Source organism: Erithacus rubecula (genome assembly GCF_903797595.1).
Source record: "Erithacus rubecula genome assembly, chromosome: 9".
Lineage (NCBI taxonomy): Eukaryota > Metazoa > Chordata > Aves > Passeriformes > Muscicapidae > Erithacus > Erithacus rubecula.
This window is the reverse complement of record NC_136660.1, coordinates 33,022,888-33,038,173: the sequence shown is the minus strand read 5'-3', so window position 1 is coordinate 33,038,173 and position 15,286 is coordinate 33,022,888. Positions and strand designations below refer to the sequence as shown.

Below are 15,286 nucleotides of genomic sequence, written 5' to 3'. Positions count from 1 at the left end.
CTCTGCTCCCAAACAGGAATTCATTACTGAGACTCAAATTTGAGGATCCATGAGGCCAAGAATCAACATGAACACGATGTTCTGTGTTTGAAGACAGAATAATAATAATAATAATAATAATAATAATAATAATAATAATAATAATAATAATAATAATAATAATAATAATAATAATAATAATAATGTATTATTGAGATATGAAATGTAACCTTCATTCCAAGTTTGATGCTTGGGAAAGGAATACAGGACAAGGTCATCCAGCCTCTTGTGCTTCAGGGGATAAAATTCTCTTATTCAGATCTTTTACAAAGCAGAACTTTTGATTTTATCCTATTTTATTATCCAGCTTGCCTCAAAGACTATTTTATGTAGCGTGATGACTTTAGATGTGATACAGTTAGATGGAAGCAGCTTTTAAAATATTATTTCTTTTCAATTAAATGACTTTGAAGTGTATTTTGTAAGCTTTGGTGGGTCTTTAATTTAGTTGAGGATATTATTATTATTTTTACAATAATGGACAATCATTAATTTAGATATAAACCATACCAAAATCAGGATTCTATTTGGTATCTAATTGGGTATCATTGCTAATTAACAAGTATTAAAAAATCCTTCCAGGGGGTCCTGAATGATGTAGCTAAAACAATTTCTAGCAGGAAAATGCTTAGAAATTGAATTTATTGCAGCCCCTGCCAGCTCACACGTGATCAAACAGCACAAATAAATAAATACACCTGCACTGTGGCAATAATTGGATTTTCTGGCATGATTTACAGAGGTGTCACAGCTTTGGTGATGTGCAATACTTAGAGGAAAACACAAATTATAACAAAGCTTTTCAATCTGTCTCCAAGAGCAGCAGTGCTCTCTGAAACAGCATCTGTACAAATATTTGCTGAAGTAGATTTAAAAAAAAAAAACAACAATAAAAAAGACATTTCCTTCAAGGTTTAAATTTGCTGGTAGGTTAATTTGAAAACATTTAATTTAGACAAATACACCTGAATACACCATGAAGTTAAACTGTCAAAAATGAGGAGAAAAATCAAATCAGTGCTTGAACTTCCTTAATAGAGAATTTAAAAATCAGCATTTTAATTTATCACACGAAGATCCTCATGCAGAGTTATTTATTCAAGTGTCTGAACAGGTGGTTTGGAAGCACTGAATCTTTTCTCACAGATTTGTGCTATCAGTAGTTTTAATTTAAAAAGCACAAAGTCTGGTTAAAACTTTCCCTAAATTAGGGCTTTTATAAGGTATAAAGTAAATAAATATTTAGGCTACTCACATTGTGTAAAGCCAAGAGATGAGAAGTCATATGATTAACCCTGAAAATTGGAAGTTTTGCAACAAATTTCTCTCTTCAAATCACAGTTTATTACTATTTATTATTATTACATTATTGCACCCAGGATTTTTGGAGGGCTTTTTATTCATGCACAGAACCTGATTTTGACAAAGGATTTTATGTGGGAGGAATCTGCATAAATTTGGGAACAAATGGTATGTTTCCAAATTTTATCTATCCACAGTTAACAAATACTTTGAAATAATCAATTTACCTTAAATGGTGAAAACTGTTAAGGGAAGACCTTTTAAATATGATGGACACACTGATATTTTTAAGTCAAATCTGTATTTTAAGTAATCCAAATTAATCTGGAAAATAAGTTTTCCAATTGTCCTTCAAAGCCAGGGAAGATGACTGGGAAGCAAAAGATAAAATCCCAGTGAAATAAATCAGGTTTAAAATGAAAATTAAAACTTTTCAATGTGTTCCAGATCTGTGTAAGAGATTTTCCAATTCCAAAAGTTACAAAACCACTCCCAAGGATGATGGAATCCAGCTCCTGGCCTCCAAAGCTCCCACCCATGCCCAATTTGGGAATGAAATCCCCAATCCAGGAATTTTTCCATCAGCAGGTCATTTTTAATCCCAAAGAGGGATTTTGCATTTCCCAGCCAGTCCTTTTGGACAGCTGGGGTAGAAATTTGTACATTTTATTGGGACTGGGGCAAGATTCCCACCTGGAGAGTTTTCCTTACTTTTTATCCACCCAACTGGTGAGAAATCCCAGCCTGGATCTTTTCTGTGCTTATGGATAGTTGGAATTCAGAAAAAAAAAAAAAAATCAGGAAAATGCTGGAGCAGTTTCTCATGCAATGGAAACGGGTGAAAAGAGAAAAAAGATTCTTTGAGCAAAGAAACTTCCTTGGCAAGGTGTCAACTCCATTAATGACTGAATAATTCCCCTCCTCTGTGCAAAGCAGCACAGCAAATGGATAAAAGTCATTAGAAGGAAGCTCTCACCAAAAGATCTAAATTACATCCTAATCCTTTTAATTCCTCAGATGAAGAACACTCCTCGGGAAGTTCAGTGGCCCAGAAAATTCTCAATTCAAAAATTTCTGCATCAGGCAAAACAGAGCTTGACATTTGTGCAGAGCAAACACCTCTTTGATCTGCCTTGGTTTATACTGTTTAAATATTCAGTTAAAATAAATATATTTCATGGAGAGTTTCCAATTAAAATGTTGTTTGGGGTTTTTTTTTCTAAAGGTTGAGTTTCTAAAACCAGAAGGTCTTTATGGTATCTTTTAGTAATGTTTAAAAGTAAGAAAAAAACAACTATCACCAGTAGAGTATGAAAATATCCATGTTTGCTGTGTGATCAACAACTACAATTATCAATATTTATTTAATTAGCTAGCAATTAATTAATGACTGATAAATATTTGAGATTCTTCAGTTTGCTGAGACCTCACCAAGGCACCTGCCTGTCCTCACCTTCCAGTGATCTCACAGGCTGCATGAAAGTACATGACCCAATCACACAAAATATTTTATCAACTCTTCTGGAATAATTAAAAAAATTAAACCAGCTTTTTAAATAATAGATTTTACATGCAATGGCAAATTAAATCAGAGACTTGTTAAGTTCAGAAAATATTTGATTTGACATTAGGATGTAACCCCTGAGCAGTTACTCCTGCTTTACACAAACCTCCCCCCTCTCTGTTACAACAATGGGACCTTCTTGGCTGATTTTAGCAACATGTCCAATGCAAAACCTGTCAAAATGAATTAAGAAATTGCTGTTAATTAGACTGAACTTCCAATTCATGACTGGTGACACAGCTGGAAGTTTAGATCCTATTTTTCTCTTGGTATGACACCACAGTTTACCACAGGATTATTTTATTATTTTTACTTAATTTTACTGTGTTTATTTCATTAGCTCTTACTTATCCAGACAGTTTGTGAAGACCTGGATTCCAACTGCTTCCTGAATTTCTACACCTTTTATATGCACAATGTTCAGCCCCAAAATAAATCAGAATTTTACTCCCACACAGCTGCAGATAAGCACTGAAAAATTACTTATCTAGATAATGGATTTCGACTCTTTTAAAATGCTTAATTCAAATGAACACACAACACAGGAATGAAATTAAAAGATTTAAAGGAAATAATGCAGGTGGAGAATAAAAAGGAAGCTTTGTTCTTGCATCAGAATGTATTAGATCTTGCAATTTGCATATACAAATAATTCAGCCACGTTCACCAGCATTAAAAACACAGCAAGATCAAATTAGAAACGTAAGAAAAGAAAATAACAAGAGCTGAAACTGTATAATACATACATATATTATAAAGATTTGACAAATTAAATACATTTTGGTTATACAGACAAGTTCCAGTAGCTTCACATGAAAAATAGAACTAGGGAAACGCAAACATTTCAAAAGACTGAACGCAGGGTGGTCAGGCTCGTTTTAAAAGTTTAAAAAATACATAAAAATAGCCTAAAAAACACTGCTAATTACAGTTTGCATTCTTCATTAAGGCCCAAGTCAGCCAAGCACTTGGAAGGGAATCCATGGTTTTCCATGGACTGTGGAGAAGCAAAGGCTGAAACGCTGAGCTGGGACCTCCTGAACACATGAACAAAGTCACACAGTGACCAAAGCCACACACAGATCAGAAGGACACTTCCAATCCAACTACTTGGCCTTCCAAAGGAATTCCTAGCAACAGATGGAGATTCAAAGGAAAATTCCAATCCAACTACTTGGCCTTCCAAAGGAATTCCAAGCAACAGATGGAGATTCAAAGGAAAATTCCAACCCAAGACACCCCGTAGAGCTCCAGCCATGAGCACACCAATAGCTGCCAAGGGAGCTCCTCAAATTCCACAAAAAAAACTTTTACAGAGCTACAGTTGTGAATTGTGAATTATATTTTAGGCATTTTCTCTTTCCTCCTCGATATCTCAACTAAAATCTGAGGATTTGGTGTCCCAGCTGAACCTTGTGCTGCAGCTCCTGGGGGGGCTGTGGGACCCCCACACCCCATCCCTGCTGCACTGAGATTGACCTCATGGACAACTCAACCCCAGGTTTTACCTCAAAGACCCCAAAATCTGCCTAACACATAAATAATTATTGTTCAGATGCTGGCTAAATGGTCAGAAAGATCTTGACATCAGGATCATAATGTGGGAATTCCTTTATTTTCCAACCTCCCTGCACTGAGATTGACCTCATGGACAATCCTAGTTTTTACCACTGGGATCCACAAATCTGCCCAACAGACAAATTATCATTATTATTATTATTATTATTATTATTCCAATGCTTCCTAAATGGTTGAAAACATCCTGAAATCAAGATCATAAAATGGGAATTCCTTTGCCTTATTTTCCAACCTCTTGGATCCCCCTGCACAGAGATTGACCTCATGGACAACTCACCCCAAGGTATTACCTCAGGGATCCAAAAATCTGACAAATTATTATTGTTCAGATGCTGCCCACATGCTCAGAAAGATCCTGACATCAGGATCATAAAGTGGGAATTCCTTTATTTTCCAACCTTTCAGAGTCACCCTGCATTGAGATTGACCTCATGAGACAACTCAACACCACTTTTTACCTCAGGGACCCACAAAATCTGCCCAACAGATAAATTATTACTATTCATATGGTGGTTGAATGGTTGGAAAAATCCTGACACCAGGATCATACAATGGGAAACCCTTTGCATTATTTTCCAACTTTTCAGAGTCTCCCTGCACTGAGATTGACCTCATGGACAATTCACCCCAAGCTTTTCCCTCAGGGAACCCAAAATTGGACAAATTATTATTCAAATGCAGGCTAATGGTCAGGATCAGAAAATGGGAATTCCTCTGCATTATTCCCCAACCTCTGGGAGTCTCCCTGTGCTGTAAATCAGACTGAACCCCCACTGTTCCATTCCCAGGCTGAATGGATTCTGCTCTTTGGATTTGGATGGAATTTCAGGACCATGCCCTTCCTCAGCTCCACTTTCACTACCCAACCCTGTGGCTTGAGTGTTTCTTCTCATAGAGACTCACAAGCGAGTTTAGTCTTTAAACAATCTCATTTTTGAAGTGCATAATTTACTGTACAAATAAATACAGGAGTGCAGCGATGGGAAGACAAGAACAGCCAATGGCACTGTGGGAATTGGGTGCTCAGGAATTCCAATCCCAAACCTTTTTCCAGCCAGGCTGGAATGGAAGGAGACCCAGACACACCTTCCCATCCCTTTGCATTGCTCCAAGGTGCAATGAGGTTATTTTGGAATGAGATAAAATAGTGCAAGAACAGCAGGGAAAAGCTCAGTTTAAGCTGCTTGTTTGAAATAAGGCTTGGATGTTGCATGGCCAAAGCCTGGCTGGATGAGACAGAGCTGTTGCATATTTGTGATTAATTAGAGATTCACCCCTTTGTGCTCATTAACTCAGAGATGCTTTGGGAAGAGTGGGGAAGATAAACTTGGGAAATATTCAACATTCGGGTGCCCTGTGATTTTGGGGATTTTCCAGCCCCTGGTCAGGGCTGTAATAAAAAAAAATAAAAATATCTCTCTGTACACAACCCTAAACCCCCTATGCAAAGTCCTTTTTTGATTTCTTGAAGGGTAAGGACCTGGAGGAACTTTTGTTACAATACTCAATGTTTCTGACATTAAACTGTTCATAAAATGGTTTTTTCCAATTTTTACCTCTTAATTATCCTGCTGAGTTAAATCAAGGAATAAGAGTTCATCTCTTATCTTAAAGAAGTGAGGAATTATGCAGGTGTTTATAGAGAAGAGAAGCTTTTAACTCCATTTCTGGCCTTTCTCTTCAAGTAGACAACTTCAGGTGCTGCAAAATATACTTTTCAAATATGCAAAATATTCTAAAAACCACATTATTGCCTAAGTCAATTTAAACAATATTTGAGGAAAAAAAAAATTAACAGGGCTTTAAAAGTTCTGTTAATTCAAAAATTCAAATCTGTATTTCTACTGATTTTATCCCATGGACAGCAAGACTCGGAGGCTCTTTAAAACAGCCTGGAAAAATAAATATCTTTTTTCTTGGTGAACAAAACATGTTTAAACACGTGCACCAAAATTCACTTTTTTTAGGATGACCTGTAAATCACCTGTCAAAAAAATTCAAGAATTGGGAGATAATGTTGATAAATATTTATGAGTGGCAAAATTAAAAGGAAAAAAACCAACCAAGAATTATTTTTTTGTTATTCAGAATAAAGATTTCTATCCCATCTTACAGTGCTATACAGTATAGGAACATTATACTTTGCTTTAGAAGATATTTATATTTAAGAAACAACTTTATACAGCAAATGCAACTTTTAGAGCCAGCATAACATATTTACAGTTCAGTCAACAATCCAAGTGACACGGAATAAATTAACATAATATACAACTATTTATACAGACAAATTAAAAAATAAGGCAGAATTCTCATTTGAAATTAGCATAATCTGAAAAGATGTCGATGAAATCTTGTACCACTCTGTAGCAGAATTCATACTGTTCCTGAAAAACAAGGAAAAAAGATGAAAATGTGGCTTTGGTTATGCTGAGAAAATCTGAATTCTGCAAATCCCAGTGATAAATTCAGCATGGCCTAACTGGGAGCAGCAGCTGAGGACTGGTCTGTTCTGATTTCTGTTTATTGTTTTAAATAAAAACAATGGTTCCTCTTTCTTTGGTCAGACACAGGCTGACTGCTGCTCTGTGATCTTTCTTCCTATCTGTGGGACAGAGAAAAAGGGTTTGAGGTGATTGTTTCCAAAGAGGTTTCAGATTGCTGAATGGAAATCAAAAATATCAGTATTTTTGGATATTCTCAAGTTAAGAAAAGTCTCAAAAGACTTTTTCATCTTTACTCATATAGGGAAAAGTATCTGGACTAAGCTTCAAATAGTAGTTTTAGATGACTTGAAGGAAAACTTTAAATATTTTAAACAAGTCAGAGACATTTCCAAGGATTTCCACATCTCTGGCAGGGTCCAAGGCCAGGCTGGACAGGGCTTGGAGCACCTGGGGTAGTGGGAGGTGCCCCTGCCCATGGCAAGGGTGGGAATGGGATGAGCTTTAAGGTCCCTTCCAACCCAAACCATTCCATGATTCCAGACATTTTAAGGTAAGAATGAACTACTGATTAATAGCTTGAAAGCCATTTACTTAATAGATTTTATCACCTGCAACACTCAAAATATGTTTAGTTTGACTGCTAAACTGTTTTCAAGTTCCTAAAAACAGAGACTATTCAACTAAGTTGTATTTTTAGGCAAACCCTAAAAACCCCTGTAAAACCCTGATTTATGCCTTTTACACACACACACCCACCAAACATCATTGATGTCAATCTGCCAAAAATTGCTGTCACTCTCCCTTTATTCCCCTCTCCCAAGAACATTTACACACAGAACTCCCTTCCCAAGCCCTGGCAAATCCCATACCAGTGTTTGCACCATGTGTGGCCTCTGTAGCCTCAAGCTCTTCACAGCTTGGAACACGTCCAGCAGCCCCTCAGCCTTCACCCGCTCCAGGATGTTGCTCAGGGCTATGAAGGTTCCTGTTCTCCCTGCTCCAGCACTGCAATGCAAACACGTTTGTTGGGCATGAACTGGGGTAAAAATGGGAAAAGAGGAATGCCAGGGTGTCTTGGGTTACAATGCAGGATGTGACCATGGGTGTGTATTCTATCAATATTTGTTAAAACCAGGTGGGGCAGTGACCCTCCTCTCTGTGGGAGATATCCTCTGCTAATGGGCCATCTTTAAACCAGCTGGGACAATCATCTTTATCTTCCCACAGCCCATCCTCCCTCCAGGAGATATCTCCTGTTCATGGGTCAGGTGTTAGAAACCAGGTGGGGCAGTCATCTTTACCTTTCCCATGACCCACCCTTCATCCAGGAGGTATCACCTGTTAATGGGCCATTGTTAAAAACTGGGTGTGGCAGAGATTCTTATCCCTGTGGGAGATATCTCCTGTTAATGGGCCATTGTTTGAAACTGGGTGGGGCAGTGACCCTGATCTCCTGACACACATTATCTGCTAATGGGCCATCTTTAAACCAGCTGGGGCAATCATCTTTATCTTCCCACAGTCCATCCTCCCTCCAGGAGGTATCTCCTGTTCATGGCCAGTGAGTCCCAGTGCATGGCTGATAAAATTCCATCATCCCACTGGGAGATGCTCCAGCCAGGGGAGGAGCCAAGCCTTTCCTACCCAGATAAAAACTGACATTTTGGACACCAAGGAACCTTCTTTCCACTGGATTCCAGAGGAAAACCAGACCCTTGCACATCATCCCTGGAGCTTCAGAGGAAACCTTCTCCAGGAGCACTGCTCCAGCTGAGCCACATCTGTCCCTGCAGGAGGATGCAGCACCATGGAATGGGACTGTGCCACCACCCTGACTGACTGGATCAGCTTGGATTCTGACTCTGGCAGGGTTTGGGATTGTTCTGTGTAATACTGCATTTCTATTTTAATTTTCCTAGCAAAGAACTGTTATTCCTGATTCCCATCTCTTTGCCTGAGAGCTCCTTAATTTCAAAATTATAATAAATTTGGAGGGAGGGGGTTTCCATTCTCCATTTCAAAGAGAGGCTCCTGCCTTTCTTAGCAAACACCTGTCCTCCAGAGCAGGACACAGGGGTATGGAATAGCCAGGCAGAGGGGCAGAGGGGGCTCACCTGCAGTGCACAGTGATGGGGTGGTTCCCTGTCTGCTGCTGCTGTTTCTGCACAGCTGCAATGAGGTCGATCATGCCCTTCCCTTCGGCTGGAATCCCGATCTCCGGCCACCCATGGAAGTGGAACTGCCTCACCAGCCTGCTCTGCTTCTCCTGGTTGCTCTGCCAGCAGGAAAACACCATTCAGCCACTTGGTGCTCCCAGGTGGAAACACAATTCCTGCCTGGAACATCTGCAGGTTGCGACAGGAGCCTGGTCCATAACACATCAAGGACCTTGTTGATCTTATTTCCAGTAATATTCCATGACTCTGTCCTGGCAGGTCTGTTTCTAAATCCCCTCCCCACACTGATAATTCCCCCCTACAATCTTCCTTTGGTTTGCACAGCTGTTTCCTCTGAGAAGGATTTAGGATACACTGGAAGTGTCCAGGGCCAGGTTGGACAGGGCTTGGGAAAACCTGGGACAGTGGGAGGTGTCTCTGCCCATGGCAGGGGGTGGAGTGAGGTGAGTTTTAAAGTCCCTTTCAAACCAAACCTGTCAGGAATTCTGTGAAAAATCAAATTTTCTTTGATACCTATGTAGGAGATGGCAGGAAAAAAAACTAGGATACAAACTACAAAAACAGTTAAAAAACCCCAAAACTCACGCCCAATTTTGCAATCACCTCTTTTACTGACCAGAATTTTCAGGGACTTGAAGCAAATTTATTTCATGTAATTTTATATGAAATATAAAATTTCATATAAATTCCTATTTCAAGCTTCCTCTTAATGCCAGCTTTTAATTAACCACATTTAAATTTAGACAGAAATCCCAGGATTTAAGATACATAACCAGAGCTGTAAATGCCTTCTGATGGAATAAAAATTTAAAAAAATAATTTCAAAAACTGCTGGAATTTTGATGAATTACCTGATTATATGTCACCAGGAAATCCCTCACACTGATGGCATCCATCAGGCTGTCACTCTTGATTTCCACTGTGATGTCTCCATGAGTCACAGAGCCCTCTGATGGCCAGTACTGGCAGCATTTTTCCTACAAATCCAGAGAATTGCAAACATTCCTTGATTTTTTTTCCCCTAGTTATCTACATTGCCATAAATCTCTGATATAATAAATGACATCCAGCATAATAAGTGTGTTCTAAACACTAAGAATACAGTGATAAAATATTTCTTGAATAGAAACCATCATGAAGAAAAGGGCTCAGGAGGCCCAGACAGCAAATATTGTTTTAAAACAGAGTAGAATAATAAATGGAATTCCTGGAAGCAAGGCAATGTTGTTAAAAACCTCCCAAATCCACCAAGAAAAAGCTTTTTACAACATCCTTGTTGAACCCATAATTTTTCATCTGCAGCACAGGACTCTTTAATTAATTAATGACATAAATTCTCATATTTAAATCAAATAATTAATTAATCCTCGTATTTAAATCATACTAGGATAGGTTCAGAATGAACAATGGGAGCTTTTACTGGGATAAAAGTTCCCACAAATCTTTATTCCCAAAAAACCAAAACTCTGTCCCATGTCAGGCATCCCTTGATGTCAACTCAAGCTTTCAAAAATCATAATATTCCAGCCACGCTGCCCACACCAAAGAGTGAAACAAGTGCTCATTTTAAGAAAGGAAAAAAAAATAAAAATCTTGGACTGCTGGAATTTTTAGGCAGGGGGAACGTACCTGCTCCCTCTCCTGGACCTCGGTGAGCATCACGATGGTGTGACACTTCCACTCCCACACCATCCTCCAGAAATCCTCCACTGTGTGAGGGAGGGGGCCCTGGGTGGCAATGAAATAATCCTTCTGTCGATAGCCCTGTGGGGAAGGAGGGGGATCAGCCAGGGACAGGACAGGGCTGATGGTCAGGGGGGGATCTTGATCCCTTCTGCCCCAGGGAACGGCCCCAAGCTGCACCAGGGAAGGGGGAATTGGATTTTAGGGGAAATTTCCCCACTGGAAGTGTTGTCAGTGCTCAGAGCAGTGAAATCCCCATCCCTGAAGGGATTTTAAGTGTGGAGGTGGCACTGGGGGACACGGGCAGTGGTGGCCCTGGCAGGCTGGGGATGGTTGGACTCAGTGGTCTCAGAGTTTTTTCAACCTCAGCCATTCTGTGACTCCAAAATCTCCTCCCAGCCCTCAGGGGGGTTTTTCCAGTTGTGGCTGAGGGGATGAGATTCTGCAGGACCACATTTCCCAAGATTGTCACAACAGCAGCTCCCAGCTTTTCTCCAGAATTAACTTTACCTCAAGTTTTGAGGTCCAGTTTTATTTCACAGAGTCAGTGAGGCTGGAAAAGAGCTCTGAGATCCTCAAGTCCAACCTGTGACCCAGCACCAGGGGCACATCCAGCCTTTCCTCCTTTCCCTGCAGATGTGATCTGCATGGAACCCACAACCCCCAGTCACTAATGTCATGGTACTGCTTAAGGACATGATTAATTCTCATATTTAAACAAAAAAGCTACAATCTCATGTTCAGCTTCCAACAGGAAGCTGGGAAGAAAGCCTGGAATTCATCCAGCTCTGCCCAAGAAAAGCCTGGCTGCCAAACACTGTGACAGCTTTTCCCTGTGCTCAACACTGACTTTTCTGTTTCTCAAAAAAGCAAATATTTACACCTGTTAACCTGACCTAGATACTGTAATCACTGGCTGTTGGTGCAGCTGATTTGTTTGGTCAGAATTTAATAAAAGGTTTGGTTTATAAACCTAACAACAGGGTTTAAATTGAAATTAAACTGAAATTAAAAACATCAGATAAGAAATGTATTTGGAAACTCCCATAAAAAAAGCTTGTGCTCTTTGCAAGCCAAGCTGATTGTGCCTCTTTAAAAAGACCTATTAGGAGCAGAAAAATCTGATTTCAAAAGGAAATGCATGAAAATGTTGTGTACTTACATCTATGAAGGAAGCATTGATGTAGTCTGTGTACTCCTGCCCTCTTTTCATGGACAGAATCACTCTGTTAAAGTCATCTGGGGAAAAAAAAAAAAAAAAAAAAAAAAAAAAAAAAAAAAAAAAAAAAAAAAAGGCTGGGCTTAGTTTTGAGTCCAGTAAAAAAAAAGTCTAATCTTAATTTTGAGTCCAGTCTTGCTTTTGCCAACTGCACATGGAAGAACAAACCCCCACCAAATCTCTTCTCTGAAATGTTCAAACATTTCAGTGCTGCTGAGACGGTGCAAGGAATCAGACAGAAAAGGGGTGGATTAAAAGGTGAAACTGCTGAGTTATTTAACTCAAAATCCCCAGTTATAACAGATTTGGGGGTGATTTAGTCAAAGTGAGTTTTTTACAGATGCCAGTAAGGGGAGCTGTGCTCTGAGTGTGTGCTGCCAGCCAGGGATTTATGGCACTTTTCAGGAGATGAGCTCTTACAGGGGATGATCTGGATGACTCTGGCTTTCTTCATGTTGGCTGGGAGGTTTCCAGTCCTCATGTTCTCCTTCATGATGCGGACATTGGTCAGCTTCTGCAGGGACACAGGCAGGGTGAGCACAGGGCAGGGCTGGCACAGCCTGCTCTGCCAGGCTCACAGGGACACTCTGGGGTCACAAACCAGTGCCACAGGCACAGGGAGCCTGAGGCCACTCCGCTGTCCTGGCTGGAACAATTAAAGAGTAACAGTCACAGAATCCCAGGATGGTTTAGGTTGGTTTAAATCCCACCCTGCCATGGCAGGGACACCTTCCACTGTCCCAGTGCTCCAGCCTCACCTTGGGCACTGCTGCATTTCACAGCCACAGCAAATCTGGGCACTCTGTGCCAGGGCCTGCCCACCCTCACAGCCAAAAATTCCATCCCAATATCCCCTCTGATCTTCCTTCCCTCAATACTATTGATTTTGGAACTTGTTGCTCTATCATCAAAATTTTTTTTACAACATTTTCTTTACCCAGTTCCCAATTTCTGCTTATATTAATCCTTCAAAGCAAAGGAAGAACTCCAGTTAACACCCAGATGTCAATTATTATTTTAAACCCATATAGAAAATAAATATTTTGCCATACGGAAAACCATAAAAATATTCTAACTATTCCCTCAGGGAAGTAATTTTAACAATGATCACACACAGCTAGTGTGGTTTTCTTCATCTGGGGTTCCTCCCCTGACAAGAAATTGGAGGGTTTTGGATTTCTTTGAGGTTTTTCTCTTGACAATCTGGACATTCAGCACCAGCCCTGTGAATTCCCTGCAGTTCTCCCTGCTGTCAGTCACCTCAGATTTAGCAATCCCACTGGGATGCAGATTTGGAGCTCCTCATCCAGTTTCCCCTTCCAGCATTATCTGATTTGGCAGCTTGTACCAGACCCAGAGAATCACTCCACTTTTCTTTTATAAAAAACATTTGGGGGATGGCCACAGAATGACACAGCTCTGAATGGGGGAATGAGATTAAAATCTGAATTTAGGGAACAGGATGTTCAGCAAGGCCCCATTCACAACAACCACCAAATAAAACAACTTCTTCCCTTTCATGCACCTTTAAGGTTACACTTTTATCCTCTCAGCTTAAATCTTGGAAATCCTACAGCAAAGATTTCCATACTTACTTTAAATTCCTCTTCCAGCCCTATTTTGACCAGGTTTGGTGCAGCATTGTGGGAAGTCTGGAGGTGTTTTTCCAGGGATGACACATCCAGCTCTGTGTCCCCATAGAGGTAGTACTCGAGTAAGGCTTGGTAGATGAAGGAATATTGCATCTGGAAGGGACAGAGAGGAAGATGAAAGGAGGGAAATGAGGAATTCTGGCACTCACTTAAAAATCACTGAATGGTTTGGGTGGGAAGGGATCTTAAAGCTCAACCAGTGTCACCCCATCCATGGCAGGGACACCTCCCACTGTCCCAGTGTCCAGCCTGGCCCTGGGCACTGCCAGGGATCCAGGGGCAGCCACAGCAAATCTGGGAATTCCATCCCAGCTCCTTCCCAATATCCCATCCAGCCCTGCCCTCTGGCTGTTCAAAGCCACTGCTCCTTGTCTTGTCACTGTTTGGTGACTATCTCCTAATCATTAAAATAATTAGAAATTATTATGCTAAACCAGAGTTTTCCTGTTTTGCTCACATTTCCACTCATTCTCTGATATCCACTCCCATGTGCTTGGGAAAACATGGAAATGACTCTGAAAAATTCAGTGTTTCACTGTGTTCTTCTCTGCCTTTATCTTCTCCCCCACCCCACATCTTTCACTGGGCTTTGTGCATTTTTGAATTAGAGAATCCCAGAATGATTTTTGGGTCAGAAAGGACCTTAAAACTCATCCATTCCACCCGTGCCATAGGCAGGGACACTTCCTGTGGCCATTATAGTCCCAGGAAGAATATTAGAAGATTTTTTCAGTCTGGCTTTCTCAGGTTTAGCTGGGATTTTTCCCGAGCTAGAAGCCCTTTCTCTACTGTAAACACAAGAGAATTTTAACAAAAGATAAACACCTGCTAGATCAGTGGGAAAGCCTGGGATGAGAGGTGTCTCCTCTGACCAATGAACTGATTGTATTTTGCTTTTCACTGTCTTATTTAAAACCATGGCTCCCTTCAATAAACTGCTCTTTCTTGTTCTTGCACCATGCAGGAGAGTCCCATGTTAGTGTGTCCTTCTGGCACTCAGCAACCCTTATACAGTAACATCTGGAGGTTCTACAGAGATCAACACTTGGAGGATCCACTGAGATCAACACCTGGGAGGTTCTGCCCAGATCAACATTTGGAGGATCCACTGAGATCAAGACTGGGGAGGTTTTACAGAGATCAACATTTGGAACTTCTGCCCAGATCAACATTTGAGAGGTTCTATAGAGACCAACACTTGGAGGTTGTACCCAGATCAACACTTGGAGGTTCTACTGAGATCAACATTTGGGATGTTCTGCCCAGATCAACTTTGGGAGGTTCTGCCCAGATCAACATTTGGGAGATTTTACAGAGACCAACACTTGGAGGTTGTACCCAGATCAACATTTGGGAGGTTCTACAGAGACCAACACTTGGGAGGTTCTGTCCAGATCTACACTTGGGAGGTTCTACAGAGACCAACACTTGGAGGTTGTACCCAGATCAACACTGGGGAGGTTCTACCCACATCAACACTTGGGAGTTTCTGTCCAGATCTACACTTGGGAGGTTCTACCCACATCAACACTTGGGAGTTTCTGTCCAGATCTACACTTGGGAGGTTCTACAGAGATCAACACTGGGAGTTTCTCCCCAGACCAACACCTTCCCACTAATCCCAGGCT

At 40.6% G+C, this 15,286-nt stretch overlaps 1 protein-coding gene across 3 annotated transcripts in view; it reads right to left on the bottom strand.

The window, feature by feature from the left end:
• Positions 1-6,487: 6,487 nt before the first annotated feature.
• PTPRE (protein tyrosine phosphatase receptor type E) overlaps positions 6,488-15,286 on the bottom strand; it is an 83,040-nt gene continuing 74,241 nt past the window's right edge. For all 3 annotated transcript variants that reach the window (XM_079312246.1, XM_079312247.1, XM_079312248.1), the window contains exons 13-20: positions 13,602-13,751; positions 12,427-12,520; positions 11,950-12,026; positions 10,734-10,868; positions 9,956-10,081; positions 9,042-9,202; positions 7,797-7,932; positions 6,488-6,867 (exon numbers count right to left, since the gene is read on the bottom strand). In XM_079312246.1, coding sequence (XP_079168372.1) covers positions 6,793-6,867; positions 7,797-7,932; positions 9,042-9,202; positions 9,956-10,081; positions 10,734-10,868; positions 11,950-12,026; positions 12,427-12,520; positions 13,602-13,751 — 954 coding nt within the window. In that variant the 3' untranslated portion in view covers positions 6,488-6,792. The remainder of the gene's footprint in view (positions 6,868-7,796; positions 7,933-9,041; positions 9,203-9,955; positions 10,082-10,733; positions 10,869-11,949; positions 12,027-12,426; positions 12,521-13,601; positions 13,752-15,286) is intronic.